An 18,185-nucleotide genomic window follows, 5' to 3' on the forward strand; every position below is an offset into this window, starting at 1 on the left:
TGATAAAGATCACCATAAGAGAATGATTCTCTCACAAATCAATTTATGTTGATGAAATAGCAACAGAGTAAAACAAATATAGCCTTGCCATTGGTATGTTTGAATTTGAGGGGAAGAGCCTCAACTATAAATAGTCTAATTGTTTGGACCGAAAGGGAGCAGAGGGTGACTGTTGGGCCAGTAGCCATCGGGTTTGATGTTCTTTATGTTAATATTATTTTTTTATTGTTTTTTTTTCCCTTTTATTTGTTTGTACTTTATTTTTTCCTGTGTTGAAATCTTTAAGAGACTTCAGAGTTTTATTTTATTTATTTTTTTTACACTGCCTGCCTAGCTACAACTAACACCATCCTTACCACATATGGTACTAACCTGGGATTTTAGCATCGTTCCATTGAACCATCAGCTCTCCAGTGTTCGGGTTGGACTGCAAGTTTAGATCCGTGGGTGGAGAAAGAGCTGTAGACAGATAGTCATAAGACAACTCCACCGACAATCCCACATCTTCAATAAGCTCAATAAAATGCTGTTTCTTCACACTTACGAGTGACCACGCGTCGAATAATGGGGTTGCCATGCTCATGACCGTTGATGACCGGCTGGACGCTGTAGGTGTACTCAACTCCAGGAGTTAGACCTGAGATGTGGACACTACCAGACTCTGAGATCGTGTCCCTTGGAGCTTCTCCACCTTGACTGGGCCTCACGGTCAACTGCAGAGAAGAATTCGTGAGTAAACACTGTGTATTGAGTAATCATGACTGAATGTGTGTGAACGTGAGAGAAAAGAATGTCCAAAGTCGGTTTCTAAAGAGTACTTTTACATGTGTCTTACAATGGCCATTAAACCAAGAGTGATTGCCAATAGACCAATCATAGGTTTGTAATCATTCAGGATGCACGTACATTACACGGATACGGTACAAAATAGTGGCAGTTTATGGAGCCATGAAATAAAAGAAGTCAAGTATTAAAGTCCTAATTAGGATATATAAACTTGCATTTACAAAAAAAAAAAAAAAAAATCTTAATTGTGAATAAAATAATGTTATATAAAAATGTTAACAGTAATATTTAATGCTGTAACTGTAGGGCTAATACAATACATCCCCTATTAACAGCATGTGAATATTATGTATACCTAATGTTTAAATCAAATGTATGCTTTAAAAGTATAGAAATCATAGCAGTTTTCATCCATAGCATGTGCATTTAAACGTCTGGTCTGCATTCTGATCTTGACATCAAAAGCCACAAAAATATTTTTTTCTCTTATTCCATGGATTTTAACCATTTACCTCCAGTTTTTCACCAGCGTTTTTCTTCAACCACCATATACGCGCAGCTTCAAGTGACGTAACTGTGACATCTATTCTGAATTTACTCTGGCATGTTTTAATGGTACCTTGTATCCAATTTTAGGCACAGGGGTCCAGGAGACAATGATGGAGGTGTCTTTGACATCAGTGCTGAAGTGAGGAGCAATTCCCAGCGGCTGAACTGAAAATCAGAAAATATAGGACTATTGTATTAGAACTATTTAAGCAAATGTATTTAGAATATTAAAAAATAAAACAAAATCAGTAACTCACGTGTGGTGAAGGAGGCGATGGACCCCTCACTGAGCACATTGCCTTTTTCCGCATGCAGAGTGACAGTGTACTCGGTGTCAGGCTGCAGGTTGATGAGTGTGTACTGTGACATACGGCCAGGAATACGCAGCTGTTTAGGGTTTGAGCCCTGGACAGTCAGGAAAAGTCTGTAACCTGTGACTTGAGCCCTAGGAGCTGACCAGATGATTACAGCACTGTCTTCAGTAACGTGAGTGAAATCAATATCGGTGGGTGGGTCGGGCTCTGTGAAGAGAAAGATTATATTATATTAGATCCAATTCACCTATCCAACTCTCCATGTGTGATCCTGTAGTACCTCATAGTGACTGAGGGGTTACCATTTGCCAGAATGCCACTGAGGAAGCAATGTGTATTAAGTAATATCTCTGTTCTTTATATTCAAAATCTCAATAGACATTTAAAGCAAGCACTGCACTGATAACAATAACTGCATAAACTGGGAAAGCATGTGTACTAACTTAAAACTGAGGAGAATAGAGAATAGATTTGTGATTCAAAATATCTAAGCCCGACACGGAGTCAATGTGGTGGAAGAAAGAGAAAGAGCTGTAGACAAATAGTCATAAGACAGCTGTATAACTCCACCAACACTCCTACATCTTCAATAAGCTCAATAAAATGCTGTTTCTTCACACTTACGAGTGACCACGTGTCGAATGATGGGGTTGCCTTGCTCATGACCGTTGATGACCGGCTGGACGCTGTAGGTGTACTCAACTCCAGGAGTTAGACCTGAGATGTGGACACTACCAGACTCTGAGATCGTGTCCCTTGGAGCTTCTCCACCTTGACTGGGCCTCACGGTCAACTGCAGAGAAGAATTAGTGAGTAAACACTGTGTATTGAGTAATCATGACTGAATGTGTGTGAACGTGAGAGAAAAGAATGTCCAAAGTCAGTTTCTAAAGTGTACTTTAATATGTGTAGTACAATGGCCGTTAAACTAAGAGTGATTGGCTAAATACAAATTATAGGTTTATAAACATTCAGGATGCGCTTACTTTACACGGATACCGTATAAAACAGTTAGGTTTCAAGTGGCAGTACAGGTGCTGGTCATATAATTAAAATTTCATCAAAAAATTGATTTCACTAATTCCATTGAAAAAGTGAAATTATATTGTATATTATATATTGTATTGTATATTATTATATACATTCATTACACACAGATATAATTCAAATGTTTATTTCTTTTAATTCTGATGATTATTACTGACAACTAAGGAAAATCCCAAATTCAGTATCTCAGAAAATTTGAATATTGTGTAAAGATTCAATATTGAAGACACCTGGTGCCAAACTGTAATCAGCTAATTAACTCAAAACACCTGCAAGAATTACTTTATTGAACCAAACTGGGAAATTCTTTGTTACAAGTTGCAATGGAAAGTAGGACAGTCTCGGAACCTCATGAAAAATGCCATGGTTCGGACAAAGTTGCTTTTATCTTCATTAAAATTTGAGGGGAACGATCCTCTCATCATAAAGAACACATTTCAGTTTGTGTCATTTTTGTGCTTAGGCCCTAATAATGACTACTGGTTAGGTTGCAACCCTCTACGGACACCTTGGCAATTGAATCGCCATTGGCTAGTAAATACTTTAGTTTACTCGCCAGACTGATTCTTTCTGACAAAATAAATTTGGGGAAAAAACTAACAAAAATACTGATAGGATAATAATGATACGAATTCTAATAATAAGAACTATAAAACATACTAAGGATTACTAAGAATTAATGAGCTGCTGGATTCATGAATATTAATCAGGTTTTGTGCGTTCGCTTAAACTGATTTGCTGAAATCAAAATAGTGACGATAATAGGTGAGCGCCAGCCAATGAGATTGCCGTTTGCGTATTAACACTACCGGAAAACCTGTCTGTTCTTAAAAGCTAAAGACTTCCATAGGAACGCTGTTATTTTGACAGGAAAATACAAGAAAGAATTTTATTTAAATGTATCGCGTCAATTTACTCTCTCTCTCTCTCTCTCTCTCTCTTTCTCTCTTTCTCTCTTTCTCTCTTTCTCTCTTGGTCTCTTGGTCTCTGCATGCGTGAGAGAAAGCGACGGCGATTTGTGTACCTTCACACCAGAGTTTACGGTACATCAAATACAGGTGCGATGCGTATCCACTGATATGAACTGAGAAATATCACAGATTGCTTGACGGAAAGTGAAACTCTGAAGGCCTCAGTCAGAGTCAGAGTGCTCCCGAGTGAAAATATATTTGTGCTAAACTTATACGTATCACTGTGTTACCCGCCACAAGCAAAATTCACCCGCATTTGGGGGGTTGGCGGGCCCTGGTCTTAAGTAATATTCAAATTTTTAATTGTCAGTTATAATCATCAAAATTAAAAGAAATAAAATCATTCTCTCTTTTCCCTCTTCTCTTCTGGCTTGTTTTCCCTCAGAAATGACAAACTCACTATTTTTGAGTCAAGTCTAGTAATAAAGTCTGAATTAGGATATATAACATGCATTTGCAAAAAAAAAAAAAAAAATAATAATTCTGAATTGTGAATAAAATAAATATGTAAAAATTTGAAAAGTAGGGTTCAAATAATATTTCACGCTGTAACTTTAGGGCTAATACAATGCATCACCTATGAACAGCATGTGAATATTATGTAGACTAGAGCTGGGACAACGCGTCGAGGTCATTGATGATGTCGACGCAAAAAATACGTAGACGCAAAATATGCGCATTGATTCGTCGACCGGTTTTTATTTCTCTAAAAAAACGTTTGCAAAACGCAGGCGGCAAGGATGTCGACCGGAAGTTGAAGTCGGCCGCGCGCTGCCATCTTGTAGCAGAACTTCACTTGCGTTAGCATTCCCATTGACTCCCATTCATTTTGCCGTCATTTGACAGCAAATACCTTTACATCTGAGGCGTTTAAAGACTCCGTTTGTCTATTATTTATTTCTAAAGATACACGACAATGTATAAAGGGCTCCATTACCTTCTATGTTACATTATAGCCCCGTAGAAACAGTTTTTGTAAAAATAGGCTAACGATTGCGTCATAACCACTCTGCATTACCGTACAGACAGGAGGAGAAGCTCGCAGGTAATTAACTTAATATGGCGTACTGGCGTTACATTTTAAAATACTATATATAATAATTAATCAGAATACTTACTCCTACTCACTCACGCCAAAGAACTCCCCGCTCAAGCTCGCCGTCTCTGCAAGATTAACGATGGCAGTTTGCACGCACAGCTACTAGAAGATTTACATCTGTCAGACAGGTTGCGGACGTCGTCAAGCTTCGTTTGAGTCTGCGCGTCAGAAACGGAAGTGCTAAAAAACGCTAAAAATGGGCTTCACTTGTCTCAATTGAGTTCCAATGGGGTCGCTGTGTCCATTTCTTTTACTGTCTATGGCAAAACGTTTACCTTATGTGCGCTGAATATACGCGATGGCCAGATCAACATTCTGTCCGCCGTTATATAACCAATCCAGGGGGTTTTCTGCATTGATCTTTTTTTTTGGCAGCTGTCAAAGCCTTATTTGATCGGTGAGTGATGTAGAATAGAATGACGGGGTGCGTACGAGAGAGAGCCCCGGCTGCGCGCGCACACTCACAGTCTTCAAACTACACGAGCGCTGTCTTGCTCTCTCTCTCTCTCTCTCTCTCTCTCTCGCTCTCTCTCGCTCTCTCTCTCGTGCAAAATCAAACCAAAACCAAAAGTGAAGTGACATTCAGCCAAGTATGGTGACCCATACTCAGAATTTGTGCTCTGCATTTAACCCATCCGAAATGCACACACACAGAGCAGTGAAAACACACACACACACTGTGAGCACACACCCGGAGCAGTGGGCAGCCATTTATGCTGCGGCGCCCGGGGAGACGTTTGGGGTTCGATGCCTTGCTCAAGGGCACCTAAGTCGTGGTATTGAAGGTGGAGAGAGAACTGTACATGCACTCTCCCCACCCACAATTCCGTCCAGCCCGAGACTAGAACCCACAACCCTTCGATTGGGAGTCCAACCCTCTAACCATTAGGCCACGACTTCCCCCAAAATCATTAGACACGATAGAAAAAGGGCGGAACGCGGAGATTTTATTTTTTTCTCCATGACAGGCTGCTGGCTCCCAGTGTTAATTTTAATTTTTAAATTTTTTTGGAAAAGCACTCTCTGTATTAGCTTAAAGCCCTAAAGTTTACATAACATATATTGCAATGTTAAGGAATTCATGTTTTTTTTTTCATTCACATTCAGATATGTAAATCAACATGTATAAATTGTTAATAGTCAATTAATGGGGAGATAATCGAAATCGAATTGGTCTGAAAAAATTGATCGTTAGATTAATCGATGCATCGAAAAATAATCGCTAGATTAATCATTTAAAAAATAATCGTTTATCCCAGCCCTAATGTAGACCTATTGTTTAAATCAAATGTATGCTTTAAAAGTAGAGTAATCATAGCAGTTTTCATCCATATCATGTGCATTTAAACATCTGCGTTTAGCTTCAAATGGCGTCTTTGATGACAGTATTCTATTAAAAAATTATTTACAATTCGATCTTGACATCAAAAGCCACAAAAACATATGATTTTCTCATTCCATGGATTTTACCCATTTATCTCCAGTTGTTCACCAGCATTTTTCTACAACCACTATATACGCGCAGCTTCAAGTGACGTAACTGTGATATCTATTCTGAATTGACTCTGGCATGTTTTAACGGTACCTTGTATCCAATTTTAGGCACAGGGGTCCAGGAGACAATGATGGCGGTGTCTGTGACATCAGTGCTGAAGTCAGGAGCAATTCCCATTGGCTGAACTGAAAGCCAGAAAATACAGGACTATTGTATTAGAACTATTTAAGCAAATGTATTTAGAATAATAAAAAATAACACAAAATCATTAACTCACGTGTGGTGAAGGAGGCGATGGACCCCTCACTGAGCACATTGCCTTTTTCCGCATGCAGAGTGACAGTGTACTCGGTGTCAGGCTGCAGGTTGATGAGTGTGTACTGTGACGTACGGCCAGGAATACGCAGCTGTTTAGGGTTTGAGCCCTGGACAGTCAGGAAAAGTCTGTAACCTGTGACTTGAGCCCTAGGAGCTGACCAGATGATTACAGCACTGTCTTCAGTAACGTTAGTGAAATCAATATCGGTGGGTGGGTCGGGCTCTGTGAAGAGAAAGATTATATTGTATTAGATCCAATTCACCTACCCAACCTAACTCTTCGTGTGTGATCCTGTAGTACCATATAGTGACTGAGGGGGTACCATCTGGCAGAATGTCATTTTTTCATAAAACTGACCAAATTTGTGAGATGAAATTGAGCTCTTATGTTCGGTTTACCAAAATAATCTAATTAGGATCAATTATGACCACAGAAACATATGCTTTATTGAAAATTACTGAGAAAGCAATGTGTATTAAGTAAATGCTCTGTATTCAATATCCCAATAGACATTTAAAGCAAGCACTGCACTGATAACAATAACTGCATAAACTGGGAAAGCATGTGTACTGACATAAAACTGAGGTGAATAGTGATTTGTGATTCAAAAACTCTCTAAGACCGACCTGGAGTCAAAGTGGTGGAAGAAAGATAAAGAGCTGTAGACAAATAGTGATAAGACAGCTGTATAACTCCACCAACACTCCTACATCTTCAATAAGCTCAATAAAATGCTGTTTCTTCCCACTTACGAGTGACCACACGTCGAATGATGGGGTTGCCATGCTCATGACCGTTGATGACCGGCTGGACGCTGTAGGTGTACTCAACTCCAGGAGTTAGACCTGAGATGTGGACACTACCAGACTCTGAGATCGTGTCCCTTGGAGCTTCTCCACCTTGACTGGGCCTCACGGTCAACTGCAGAGAAGAATTAGTGAGTAAACACTGTGTATTGAGTAATCATGACTGAATGTGTGTGAACGTGAGAGAAAAGAATGTCAAAAGTCAGTTTCTAAAGAGTACTTTCACATGTGTATTACAACGGCCATTAAACCAAGAGTGATTGCCTATAGACCAATTATAGGTTTGTAAAAATTCAGGATGCACGTACATTACACGGAGACAGTACAAAATAGTTTGGATTAAAAGTATTATATTGATTAGATGTCATATTCAGAATGTTCTGTGTATATTACTAGAGCTTGTCACCCAGCAATAAGCACAGACATTCAACAAAATTGGTGTTAGATAGTGGGATAGTCTTACAGATTCAAAACAGGGATGACACTTTTTTTGTGGTTGAAGCCTATCTGGTGGCAGAAAATTATGGTTTTCAAGTGTCAGTTTATGGAGCCATGGAATAAAAGAACAACAAAAAAAAAGGTACATTTTATTTTATATTTCAAAATTCTGACTTTTTTCTCACAGTTCAGAGATTATATATCACAATTCTAATAAGGAAAAACCAATCATCATTCTCTCTTTTCCCCTCTTCTCTTCTGGCTTTTTTCCCTCAGAATTGACAAGCTCACATTGAACAGCATGTGAATATTATGTAGACCTATTGTTCAAATCAAATGTATATCTTAAAAGTAATCATAGCAGTCTTCATCCATAGCATTTGCATTTAAACGTCTATGTTTAGCTTCATTCAAATGGCGTCTTTGATGACAGTATTCTATAAAAATTATTTGCATTCAAAAACTGCATTTTTCCATCTTAGAAACATTGCCAAGCTACGAAACATGTTATCTGTTTCTGATGCAGAAAAGCTAGCTCATGCATTCATGACCTCTAGACTGGACTATTGTAATGCACTTCTAGGTGGTTGTCCTGCTTCTTCAATAAACAAGCTACAGGTAGTCCAAAATGCAGCATCTAGGGTCCTTACAAGGTCAAGAAAATATGATCATATTACCCCAATTTTACCGTCTCTGCACTGGCTACCTATTAAGTTCCATATCAGTTACAAATTATCATTACTTACCTATAAGGCCCTAAATGGTTTAGCTCCTGCGTACCTAACTAGCCTTCTACCACACTACAATCCATCACGCTCCCTAAGGTCACAAAACGCTGGACTTTTGGTAGTTCCTAGGATAGCAAAGTCCACTAAAGGAGGTAGAGCTTTTTCACATTTTGCTCCCAAACTCTGGAATAGCCTTCCTGATAATGTTCGGGGTCCAGACACACTCTCTCTGTTTAAATCTAGATTAAAAACGCATCTCTTTCGCCAAGCATTTGAATAATGTATCTTAAACTGTGAGTATAGTTGTATCTGATCAAATGTGCATTCTTATTCTTTAGCTTGGGTTAAAATAATTAATTTTACTTTGTTGGAACAGCAGCTATGCTAATGATGTCTCTATTTGTTTCTATGTTTTGCCAGGTGATTTATATCCCATGGTAACTAGGAATTACACAAGCTCCGGTCTGGATCCAGAACACCTGAGAAGGGATGATGCTGGCCCTCAGAGGACCCCAGATGATGCTAACGCTGAATCAACAACAGAACTAACAAATACTGCTACAAGTGTGACTGAATCATATATTAATAATTAATAATATTAATAATGTATATCATCTGGCTGACTACGACTTGTATACATTTTTCTACAAATCCTGTCATACGTGCACAAACTGACAGTCACCACTTATAAGCTTTGACTAAATATTGTAGAAACATAATCTTCTGTAAAGTTGCTTTGTAACAATTTGTATTGTAAAAGCGCTATACAAATAAACTTGAATTGAATTGAATTCTGATCTTGACATCAAAAGCCACAAAAACATATTTTTTTTTCTTATTCCATGGATCTTACCCATTCACCTTCACTTGTTCACCAGCGTTTTTCTTCAACCACTATATACGCGCAGCTTCTAGTGACGTAACTGTGATATCTATTCTGAATTAACTCTGGCTTGTTTTAATGGTACCTTGTATCCAATTTTAGGCACAGGGGTCCAGGAGACAATGATGGAGGTGTCTGTGACATCAGTGCTGAAGTCAGGAGCATTTCCCATTGGCTGAACTGAAAACCAGAAAATACAGGACTATTGCATTAGCACTCTTTAAGCAAATTCATTTGGAATTAAAAAACAAAAACAAACTCCAAGGTGGAGAAGCTTCTGCAGTGAAGTTGAGAAGCACTGCACTGATTACAATAACAGCATAAACTGAGAAAGCACGTCTATTAACACAAAACTGAGGTGAATAGTGATATGTGATTCAAAAACACTCTTAAGACCTACCCGGAGTCAAAGTGGTGGAAGAAAGAGAAAGAGCTATAGACAAATAGTCATAAGACAGCTGTACAACTCCACCGACAATCCCACATCTTCAATAAGCTCAATAAAATTCTGTTTCTTCAAACTTACGAGTGACCACGCGTCGAATGATGGGGTTGCCATGCTCATGACCGTTGATGACCGGCTGGACGCTGTAGGTGTACTCAACTCCAGGAGTTAGACCTGAGATGTGGACACTACCAGACTCTGAGATCGTGTCCCTTGGAGCTTCTCCACCTTGACTGGGCCTCACGGTCAACTGCAGAGAAGAATTAGTGAGTAAACACTGTGTATTGGGTAATCATGATTGAATGTGTGTGAACGTGAGAGAAAAGAATTTCAAAATGTAGTAACTGTGATATCTATTCTGAATTTACTCTGGGATGTTTTAATGGTACCTTGTATCCAATTTTAGGCACAGGGGTCCAGGAGACAATGATGGAGGTGTCTGTGACATCAGTGCTGAAGTGAGGAGCATTTCCCATTGGCTGAACTGAAAATCAGAAAAAACAGGACTATTGCATGAGCACTCTTTAAGCAAATGTATTTGGAATAATAAAAAATAAAACAAATCAGTAACTCACGTGTGGTGAAGGAGGCGATGGACCCCTCACTGAGCACATTGCCTTTTTCCGCATGCAGAGTGGCAGTGTACTCGGTGTCAGGCTGCAAGTTGATGAGTGTGTACTGTGACATACGGCCAGGAATACGCAGCTGTTCAGGGTTTGAGCCCTGGACAGTCAGGAAAAGTCTGTAACCTGTGACTTGAGCCCTAGGAGTTGACCAGATGATTACAGCACTGTCTTCAGTAACGTTAGTGAAATCAATATCGGTGGGTGGGTCGGGCTCTGTGAAGAGAAAGATTATATTGTATTAGATCCAATTCACCTACCCAACTCTCCATGTGTGATCCTGTAGTACCTCATAGTGACTGAGGGAGTACCATCTGGCAGAATGTCATTTTTTCACAAAACTGACCAAATTTGTGAGGTGAAATTGAGCTGTTATGTTCTGTTTGCCAAAATAATCTAATTAGGATCAATGCTGACAACAGAAACATATGCTTTATTGAAAATTACTGAGAAAGCAATGTGTATTATATAATTGCTCTGTATTTAATATCTCAGCAGACATTAAAAAGCAAGCACTGCTCTGATTACAATAAATGCATAAACTGGGAAAGCATGTGTACTGACTTAAAACTGAGGCGAATAGTGATTTGAGATAAAAAAAAATCTCTAAAACCGACCCAGAGTCAAAGTGGTGGAAGAAAGAGAAAGAGCTGTAGACATATAGTCATAAGACAGCTGTATAACTCCACCAACACTCCTACATCTTCAACAAGCTCAATGAAATGCTGTTTCTTCACACTTACGAGTGACCACGCGCCGAATGATGGGGTTGCCATCCTCATGACCGTTGATGACCGGCTGGACGCTGTAGGTGTACTCAACTCCAGGAGTTAGACCTGAGATGTGGACACTACCAGACTCTGAGATCGTGTCCCTTGGAGCTTCTCCACCTTGACTGGGCCTCACGGTCAACTGCAGAGAAGAATTAGTGAGTAAACACTGTGTATTGAGTAATCATGACTGAATGTGTGTGAACGTGAGAGAAAAGAATGTCCAAAGTCAGTTTCTAAAGAGTACTTTTACATGTGTATTACAATGGCCATTAAACCAAGAGTGATTGCCTATAGACCAATTATAGGTTTGTAAACATTCAGGATGCATGTACATTACACGGATTGGGTACAAACTAGTTTGGTTTAAAAATATTATATTGATTAGATTTCATATTCAAAATGTTCTCTGTATATTACTTTAACATGTCACCCACCGATAAGCACTATTATTCAACAAAATTGGCGTTAGATAGTGGGATAGTCTTACAGATCCGAAACAGGGATGACACTTTTTTTGTGGGCGGAGCCTATTTGTGAAAATGATGGTTTTCAAGTGGCAGTTTATGGAGCCATGGAATAAAAGAACAACAACAACAAAAAAAGTAAATTTGATTTTATATTTCAAAATTCTGACTTTTTTTCTCCTAGTTCAGAAATTATATCTCACAATTCTAATAAGGAAAAATGTCTCTTGGTTACGTATGTAACCAGGGTTCTTCGAGGGAACGAGACACTGCGTTGAAAACATTATGGGGAACGCGTTTAGCATGAGCAACTCCAAATAATATGTGTAATCTGTCTTATGGAAGAACGCGACGTTACGGGCGGGGTGATGCAAGTGACCAGGAAGCTATAAAAGCACATGCCGTGCAGCTGGCATCAGCTTCGAGTACCAGCAAGCGGAGGCAGGGGTGCCGGGGGTATGGCATCGAGACACAGTGTATCATTCCCTCGAGGAACCATGGTTACATATGTAACCTAGAGACGTTCCTCTTTAGGAACTCGAGCTGCATCAAAAACGCTATGGGGAACGATGTGCCCACGCTGCCAGACTACCAAATCCCTGCCTAGTGTGTATCCGAAGAGCACAGCTTAGGACAAGCGAACAGAAGCGTCTGGAGTAACTGGCAAATCTAGGCCATAAAACCTTGCGAATGTGGAGGGCATGGATCACCCCGCAGCGTTCCAAATGTCCAGCATGGACGCACCTGCTAAGAAGGCCCTGGAGGCCGCCATACCCCGTGTGGAGTGAGCCTTGGCTCTCAACAGCGGGGGAGACGAGAGTACTCGTAGGTGGTGTTGATAGCCACAACTATCCAATGGCTAAGAATCTGCTTAGATGCAGGAAAGCCCCTTTTGGGGGGACCGTAGCACACTAGCAATTGGTCTGATTTTCTCCACAGGACAGCTCTGTGGACGTATGTGTTTCCAGCGATCGAGGTGGATACATACAACTAACTTCTTCTGGTCAGACTGCCGGAAGGGAGGAGGGCAGAAGGCCTGCAGTACTATCGGTTGTTGTGTGACAGGGAACTTTAGAAGTGCTTTGGCCATGCCGGGCACAAGGTCGAGATAAGTAGGGGCCATTAAGAGGGCCTGAAGATCTACAAATCTCCTCAGAGAGTCCACAACCAAGTCCCGGGGAGGCGGGGGGGATACAGGACCGTACTGGAGCACTCGCCCTCAGCACACTGTGGAGGAAACGTGTAACTAGGGGGTGTCTTCACAAAGACTGACCATCGAAAGGGACATGGTAGGCCACAATGGCTGCCATGTAAACCTTCAGCGTGGAGTGGGTCAACCCTGCAGAGAATCTGGCTTGCAGAAACTTCAGAATTGTACCAACTGGGCAGTTAGCTGGTTCAAGCTGATGGTCTCTGCACCATGAGGTGAAGAGTTTCCACCTCAGGATGTACAGTTTTCCTCGTTGTGGGAGCTCTGGATTGGAGGATGGTCTCAACAACCTCGGTTGAGAGAGTGGATGCTATGAGATGTCCCCCTCAGGGGCCATACCCACAGCTTCCACAACTCCGGGCGAGGGTGAATTATTGTGCCCTGCGTCTGTGAGAGTAAGTCTGTCCTGATCGGTATCTCCCATGGAGAGCCATCGAGGAGCGAGACCAGATCTGGGAACCATACTCGGCCTGGCCAGAACGAGGCTACTAACAACAGACGGACCCTGTCCTGGCATACTGTCGCCAGAACTCCCGGGAGCAGAGCAATAGGGGGATATGCGTACAAACGAAGCCTCGGCCAGGTCTGTACCATAGTGTCCAGTCCCAGAGGAGCTGGATGAACTAGAGAGAACCAGAGGGGACATTGCGATGTCTCTCAAGTCGCAAAGAGGTCCACTTGAGCTTTGCCAAAAAAATTCTCCATATCTGCTTCACCACTTCGGGTTGAAGTTTCCATTCCCCGGGCCTCGGCCCCTGCCTCGACAGTATGTCTGCTCCCATATTTAGCTTCCCAGGAATATACACTGCTCTGAATGAGAGGAGTTTGCCCTGGGACCACACTAGGATCTGGTGTGCCAGCTTGTACAAGGGGCGCGAACGCAAACCTCCCTGGTGGTTGATATAACAGACCACCGATGTGTCGTCGGTGCGCACCAACACATGGTGACCCCTCAGGTCTGGGAGGAAGTATTTTAGTGCCCGGTAGATGGCTGGCATCTCTAGACAATCGATATGCCATATCAGATGGCGACCGCTCCACAGACCCCAGGCAGGGTGGCCACTCATGACCGCACCCCAGCCAGTGAGGGACACATCTTCTGCAACAAGGAGCTCCCAGCACCGGGCCCTGATTCAAAAAAACAAGTTTTCTTCCACGTGTCTAAGGCACGGAGGCATTGCCACTTGACCTTGATAGTTCGAAGTAGATTACCACTCTGGGAAAATCCCTTGGTCTTGAGCGATCAGTGTAGGGGTCTCATGTACAGCAGGCCAAGAGGTATCACATTGGACGCAGCTGCCATCAGACCCAACAATCTCTGAAATTGTTTGACAGTGAGTGACTGGCTTCTTCAACTCTCTTGACTGACACGAGGATTGACTCGATACAAGAAGGGGACGTGCCTGCATCGTGGTCGAATCCCACACTATGCCTAGATAGGTGGTTCTCTGAACTGGAGAATGTACACTTTTCTGGTGTTCAGTCCCAAACCCTGCTCCCCCATGTGAGCGAGAACGACATCTCGATGTCGAGCCACCATGTGCTCTGATTGAGTTAGAATCAACCAATCGTTGATATAATTTTGTATGCAGGGTGAGAGTGCAAAGCCAAAAGGAAGTACTCGATATCCGTTTACTTTGCCCCTGAAAGCGAACCTCCGAAACTTTCTGTGTTGTGGAAGGATGGAGAGATGCAAGTATGCGTCTATGAGATCGGTCATGACAAACCAGTCCTCAACATTTTACTGATGCAGATCTATGATCGGACGCAACCCCCCCATCCTTCCTTGGAACTTGTGAAATACCGGCTGTTAAGACCCAGATCCCAGTCTTGAGGAGGGACCACCTCAATGGCCTCCTCCCTAATAGAGTATTCACTTCTTTTTCCATAACCAGAGCCTGCTCGTGTCCGACCAACGTTGGAATAACCCCATTGAATTTCGGTGGTAAGAGCCGAACTGAATGCGCTAGCCTTATTGCCGTTCACATGCTGCTAAATAATCTACTAAGGGAATCAGTCTCTCGAGACTGACCTCTGGTGTAACAGAGGCAGTAAAATCCTAGCCTGACTTAGGACACCATTCCCAGCAACCGATCTAACTGTTTTAGAGACGCCCGAAGGAGTAGCAAGCCTTTCAGTACTGCTACGCTCGTGGGCGGAATAAACTGAGAGCAGTGCTCGCTGGAAAGCGCAGCTGCGCGGCATGTGCTTTTATAGCTTTCTGGTCGCTTACGTCACCCCGCCCGTGATGTCACGCTCTTCCATAAAGACAGATTACACATGATATTCAGAGTCGTTCACGCTAAACGCATTCCCCGTAGGGTTTTCGACGCAGCTCGAGTTCCTGAAGAGGAACCACTCGTCATTCTCTCTATTCCCCTCTACTCTTCTGGCATTTCCCCCCCTCAGAATTAACAAGCTCACAATGAACAGCATGTTAATATTAATGTATGTAGACCTAATGTTTAAATCAAATGTATGCTTTAAAAGTAGAGTAATCATAGCAGTCTTCATCCATAGCATGTGCATTTAAACATCTGCGTTTCGCTTCAAATGGTGTCTTTAACAACAGTATTTTGCAAAAATAATTTGCATTCCGATTTTAACATCAAAAGGCACAAAATATATATTTTTTCTTATTTCATGGATTTTACCCGTTTACCTCTGCTTGTTCAACACTGTTTTTCTTCAACCACTATATATGCGCAGCTTATATGACGTAAGTGACGTAACTGTGACATCCATTCTGAATTAGTCTATAGCTGTGCCAAAATGGCTCTGGCATGTTTTAACTGTACCTTGTATCCAATTTTAGGCACAGGGGTCCAGGAGACAATGATGGAGGTGTCTGTGACATCAGTGCTGAAGTCAGGAGCTTTTCCCATCGGCTGAACTGAAAGCCAGAAAATACAGGACTACTGCATTAGCACTCTTTAAGCAAATGTATTTGGAATAATAAAAAATAAAACAAATCAGTAACTCACGTGTGGTGAAGGAGGCGATGGACCCCTCACTGAGCACATTGCCTTTTTCCGCATGCAGAGTAACAGTGTACTCGGTGTCAGGCTGCAGGTTGATGAGTGTGTACTGTGACGTACGGCCAGGAATACGCAGCTGTTTAGGGTTTGAGCCCTGGACAGTCAGGAAAAGTCTGTAACCTGTGACTTGAGCCCTAGGAGCTGACCAGATGATTACAGCACTGTCTTCAGTAACGTTAGTGAAATCAATATCGGTGGGTGGGTCGGGCTCTGTGAAGAGAAAGATTATATTATATTAGATCCAATTCACCTACCCAACTCTCCATGTGTGATCCTGAAGTACCATATAGTGACTGAGGGGGTACCATCTGGCAGAATATAATTTTTTCATAAAACTGACCAAATTTGTGAGATTAAATTGAGCTCTTATGTTCTGTTTACCAAAATAGTCTAATTAGGATAAATGCTGACAACACAAACATATTCTTTATAAAAAATTACTGAGAAAGCAATGTGTATTATGTAATTGCTCTATATTGAATATCACAATAGGCATTTAAAGCAAGCACTGCACTGATAACAATAACTGCATAAACTGGGAAAGCATGTGTACTGATTAAAACTGAGGCAAATAGTGATTTGAGATAAAAAAAATCTCTAAAACCGACCCAGATTCAAAGTGGTGGAAGAAAGAGAAAGAGCTGTAGACAAATAGTCAAAATTCAGCTGTACAACTCCACCAACACTCCTACATCTTCAATAAGCTCAATAAAATGCTGTTTCTTCCCACTTACGAGTGACCACACGTCGAATGATGGGGTTGCCATCCTCATGACCGTTGATGACCGGCTGGACGCTGTAGGTGTACTCAACTCCAGGAGTTAGACCTGAGATGTGGACACTACCAGACTCTGAGATCGTGTCCCTTGGAGCTTCTCCACCTTGACTGGGCCTCACGGTCAACTGCAGAGAAGAATTAGTGAGTAAACACTGTGTATTGAGTAATCATGACTGAATGTGTGTGAACGTGAGAGAAAAGAATGTCCAAAGTCAGTTTCTAAAGAGTACTTTCACATGTGTCTTACAACGGCCATTAAACCAAGAGTGATTGCCTATAGACCAATTATAGGTTTGTAAACATTCAGGATGCACGTACATTACATGAATATAGTACAAAATTGTTTGGTTTAAAAAATGTATATTTATTAGATGTCATATTCAAAATGTTCTGTGTATATTACTAGAGCTTGACACCCAGCAATAAGCACAGACATTCAACAAAATTGACATAAGACAGTGGGATAGTCTTACAGATCCTAAACAGGGATGACATTTTTTTGTGGGTGGAGCCTATCTGGTGGCAGAAAATGATGGTTTTCAAGTGGCAGTTAATGGAGCAATGGAATAAAATAATTTTTTTATTTAAAAAGGTAAATTTGATTTTATATTTCAAAATTCTGACTTTATTCTTGCAGTTCAGAGATTATATATCACAATTCTAATAAGGAAAAACAACTCATCATTCTCTGTCTTCCGCTCTTCTCTTCTGGCTTTTTCCCCCCTCAAAACTGACAAGCTCACATTGAACAGTAAGTGAATATTGTGTAGACCTATTGTTTAAATCAAATGTATGCTTTAAAAGTAGAGTAATCATTGTAGTTTTCATCCATAGCATGTGCATTTAAATGTCTGCGTTTAGCTTCAAATGGCGTCTTTAACCACAGTATTTTATAAAAACTATTTGCATTCCGATCTTAACATCAAAAGGCACAATATATATATATTTCTTATTCCATGGATTTTATCCATTTATCTCTACTTGTTCACCAGTGTTTTTCTTCAACCACTATATATGCGCAGCTGCAAGTGACGTAACTGTGACATCCATTCTGAATTAGTCTATAGCTGTGCCAAAATGGCTCTGGCATGTTTTAACGGTACCTTGTATCCAATTTTAGGCACAGGGGTCCAGGAGACAATGATGGAGGTGTCTGTGACATCAGTGCTGAAGTCAGGAGCATTTCCCATTGGCTGAACTGAAAACCAGAAAAAACAGGACTATTGCATTAGAACTATTTAAGCAAATGTATTTGGAATTAAAAAACAAAAACAAACTCCAAGGTGGAGAAGCACTGCACTGATTACAATAACTGCATAAACTGAGAAAGCACGTCTATTAACACAAAACTGAGGTGAATAGTGATTTGTGATTCAAAAACTCTCTAAGACCGAACCAGAGTAAAAGTGGTGGAAGAAA

General features: G+C 41.1%; 1 protein-coding gene across 30 annotated transcripts in view; it reads right to left on the reverse strand.

Annotated features, from left to right (window-relative positions):
• LOC113108876 (fibronectin-like) overlaps positions 1 to 18,185 on the reverse strand; it is a 54,652-nt gene that overhangs the window by 11,482 nt on the left and 24,985 nt on the right. For 15 of the 30 annotated variants that reach the window (XM_026272269.1, XM_026272280.1, XM_026272270.1 and 12 more), the window contains 17 exons: positions 17,870 to 17,964; positions 16,723 to 16,891; positions 15,935 to 16,198; positions 15,749 to 15,843; positions 11,247 to 11,415; positions 10,456 to 10,719; positions 10,270 to 10,364; positions 9,962 to 10,130; positions 9,521 to 9,615; positions 7,333 to 7,501; positions 6,539 to 6,802; positions 6,352 to 6,446; positions 2,274 to 2,442; positions 1,593 to 1,856; positions 1,406 to 1,500; positions 545 to 713; positions 373 to 459 (listed from right to left, as the gene is read on the reverse strand). In XM_026272269.1, the coding sequence (XP_026128054.1) occupies positions 373 to 459; positions 545 to 713; positions 1,406 to 1,500; positions 1,593 to 1,856; positions 2,274 to 2,442; positions 6,352 to 6,446; positions 6,539 to 6,802; positions 7,333 to 7,501; positions 9,521 to 9,615; positions 9,962 to 10,130; positions 10,270 to 10,364; positions 10,456 to 10,719; positions 11,247 to 11,415; positions 15,749 to 15,843; positions 15,935 to 16,198; positions 16,723 to 16,891; positions 17,870 to 17,964 (2,727 nt within the window). The remainder of the gene's footprint in view (positions 1 to 372; positions 460 to 544; positions 714 to 1,405; positions 1,501 to 1,592; positions 1,857 to 2,273; positions 2,443 to 6,351; positions 6,447 to 6,538; positions 6,803 to 7,332; positions 7,502 to 9,520; positions 9,616 to 9,961; positions 10,131 to 10,269; positions 10,365 to 10,455; positions 10,720 to 11,246; positions 11,416 to 15,748; positions 15,844 to 15,934; positions 16,199 to 16,722; positions 16,892 to 17,869; positions 17,965 to 18,185) is intronic. The other 15 variants (XM_026272253.1, XM_026272256.1, XM_026272254.1 and 12 more) reach the window with 15 other exon arrangements.

This window comes from Carassius auratus, chromosome 9 (genome assembly GCF_003368295.1).
Source record: "Carassius auratus strain Wakin chromosome 9, ASM336829v1, whole genome shotgun sequence".
In the NCBI taxonomy this organism is placed as follows: domain Eukaryota; kingdom Metazoa; phylum Chordata; class Actinopteri; order Cypriniformes; family Cyprinidae; genus Carassius; species Carassius auratus.